Below are 2,620 nucleotides of genomic sequence, written 5' to 3' on the forward strand. Positions count from 1 at the left end.
TTTCGTGGAGGGTTGTAGGGGTTTATGGCCAGGAGCGACCACGGTAGCGGTGGAGCGACAGGGGTGGGCGATGATGATTTTACAGTCGACAGCGCCAAACGAGCGAGCAGCTGGTGTTGGTTGTTGGATCGCCCTGCCCACCATCGCATCCATCTGTGCGTCAAAACACCATCATTCGACAAACGAAAATGTTGGTGTTGCAGTGCAGTGGCGCCAAGGGTGTCTCGCCGGATCTGGCACATCTGGCAAAGCTCACCAAAGCTCTGTGGCAGCCTGCCACATTTCACAATTCGCCCACGCATGGATCGATCGACAACAGCGTTCCTCGCGCAGCTCGCGGGCGAGGCCCAGCGCTACGACGAGATGGCGGCCCTCGCTACGCAGCTCCTCGCGTTTCCAGCGCCACTGCAAAGCGACGAGTTTGACCTGCTCGTCATCGCGTTCAAAAACCTCGTGGGACCCCTTCGGCTCGCGTGGCGCGTCACTGCCTCCATTCAAGATGCCAAGACGACGTGGTCGGCCGCGCGCGCTTCGGATCTGACTGCGTACCGCGCGCAGATCGCCGCCGAGATCAAGTCGACGTGTGAGACGTTTTTGTCTCTCCTCAGTGACCGCCTCGTGCCCGAGGCGCCGACGGTCGACGCCAAGGTGGCCTACTTGAAGACCCAAGGCGACTACTACCGGTACATGGCCGAAGTGTTCATGTACGACAATGCTACGTGGGCGGAGCGCGGTGCGATGGCCTACAATGACGCATGGACAATCGCCGTCGTGGAGCTGGCACCGACGAGTCCGACGCGGCTTGGCCTTGCACTCAATTTTGCGGTCTTTCTTTACGAGATTGGCAACGCGCGAGACGCGGCCGTAGCATTTGCACAGAGCGTTTTTCGCGATGCCCTCGACGACCTCGACAGCCTCAGTGACCACAAGGCGTATCAGTGCGCCGCCATGATCATGCAAGCGCTTCGCGGCAACATCGCGGTCTGGACCGCCGACGATGGCGTCGTCTAGTCGTTCGTCTTGTGGTATGTCGATGTATTGATACTTTCAAACAAGAAAAATGGTGTGTTTGCAGCCATGTTACTTCCATTGTGCGAAGGCCACTACCATATACTTTCTAGTCCCTGGTTCCATCGAGGCGCGTACGATAGGGCGTAGAATCCTTATTCATTCGCGCAGCAACAGTCTTCCAACGCGAAGCTACCAGCAGCATCAAGTTGCCCGATCCTTGACGGACATACGACAATAGTGCACATGCATTTCAAGACACCTTGTGCTGTACTCCGTACTGCAAACTAGCGAGCGAGAGCGAGGTACTTTAACAAGACCCAACGAGACACAAGACGATAGGAGGCGGCGAATCCTCGATAAAGCCAAGCGTGGTGGATACTAAGCAAATGCTGAAGTGAGAGTCGGGAGCACTAGCGGCCTATGGAGTGCAATGGATGGCCTACCGGCCATCGTATACTAAGATCTATACTACTATATCTAGAGAACAATGTGGCTTGTTGTGCCTTTCATATCTAAGGAAAGATATGCAACCGACGTGATCCCTAAGCTATGGCTAGCCGCCTAGGTTCCAAGAACCTAAGCTGTGTATTGGTGAATCATGCAAGTCCTTTGACCAGATATCGCAGATATACTACACACCTAGGTGTATATCGAAGGACAGGCTATCTACTTGATGAGGACACTGGTGTTTTTGAGGATCTTGATGTTGAACATGAGGCTTTTCACGTCCTTGTAGTCGCTGTCGAGAAGATGAAAGTGGTGGTCCGAGCCTTGCGCGACGAGGTAGAGTTGATCTGACCGGCCCGAGCTGCTGCTCTCGGTGCCGTCGCCGTGCGCGGATGGCAGTTGACTCATACCCACGGTGGTATCACTCGCCGGAGGATGGTGCGCATGCTGGTGGTTCGCATGCGCCTTCTTCTTCAACTCCTTTTCCGGCAAGCCAAAGAGACTCAAATGGCTGAGAAAGAACCACTGGAGCGTGCAGAGCCGACGGGCCTTGCAGTGAATCACCGGCGAGGCGGCATCGATCGCTCCAGGATCAATCCCGACAATGTCGTCCATCAAAATCGACGTGCTGTTGTAGATCGCTTGGCGCGCCAAACTGTTTTGGCCGAGGCGGCGCCAAAAGGCCATGTTGCACGTGTGGTCGAGCAGCGCGACCATGAGAATGTTGGAGACAAGACCTGCGGCGATTGCACCCGACCCGCGCACGTAAAAGCTCTGCAGAAAGTCCAACGCGATCCCATCGAGCGGCTCGTCGACGTTCTTGATGTCTGCGCGCACGCTGTTGTTGTACTCGATGAACGGCGGGATGTAAAAGAGCAGGATCGCACTCAGGTACAGAGATGTGACGCTCCGGAGGTTGAAGAAGCCCATGACGGTGCTTTGCCCGCAGTACGTGGCCGTCGACACGAGGTGCCACAGCACTTTGAGTGCCTTGAGAAACGCACAGTTGAGCCAGAGCAAGCGCGTGCTCAGCGCGAAGAGCTGAAAGCCCATCGACCACTTGAAGCACACTTGGTTGAAGACTTGCACTTCGCGCGTAAAGATGATCGCGTGGTTGATGTCGAGGAGGACGCTTGTCGTGAAGAAGAGCACAAACATGTCG

General features: G+C 55.7%; 3 protein-coding genes across 3 annotated transcripts; 2 read left to right on the plus strand and 1 right to left on the minus strand.

The window, feature by feature from the left end:
- Positions 1-260: 260 nt before the first annotated feature.
- On the plus strand, positions 261-1,011 carry SPRG_18144 (hypothetical protein; the record flags this gene model as incomplete). Its single annotated transcript, XM_012357581.1, has 1 exon — positions 261-1,011. The coding sequence occupies exon 1, from the start codon at positions 301-303 to the stop codon at positions 1,009-1,011; it is 711 nt and encodes a 236-aa protein (XP_012212971.1). The 5' UTR covers positions 261-300.
- A 39-nt stretch (positions 1,012-1,050) lies between these two features.
- Positions 1,051-1,407, plus strand: SPRG_18145 (hypothetical protein). The gene has a single exon (XM_012357582.1). The coding sequence runs from the start codon at positions 1,061-1,063 to the stop codon at positions 1,247-1,249; it is 189 nt and encodes a 62-aa protein (XP_012212972.1). The 5' UTR covers positions 1,051-1,060; the 3' UTR covers positions 1,250-1,407.
- Positions 1,408-1,564: 157 nt separating this feature from the next.
- On the minus strand, positions 1,565-2,616 carry SPRG_18146 (hypothetical protein; the record flags this gene model as incomplete). The annotated part of the gene is made up of 2 exons (XM_012357583.1): positions 1,565-1,642; positions 1,693-2,616. 2 exons carry the CDS (start codon positions 2,614-2,616, stop codon positions 1,565-1,567), a joined length of 1,002 nt encoding a protein of 333 aa, XP_012212973.1.
- Positions 2,617-2,620: the final 4 nt, after the last annotated feature.

Source organism: Saprolegnia parasitica (genome assembly GCF_000151545.1).
Source record: "Saprolegnia parasitica CBS 223.65 unplaced genomic scaffold supercont2.1005, whole genome shotgun sequence".
NCBI lineage: Eukaryota > Oomycota > Saprolegniomycetes > Saprolegniales > Saprolegniaceae > Saprolegnia > Saprolegnia parasitica.

Excerpts from the sequence above, each read along its gene's own strand:
- SPRG_18145 (XM_012357582.1), top strand. The coding sequence starts at position 1,061 with ATGGTGTGTTTGCAGCCATGTTACTTCCATTGTGCGAAGGCCACTACC.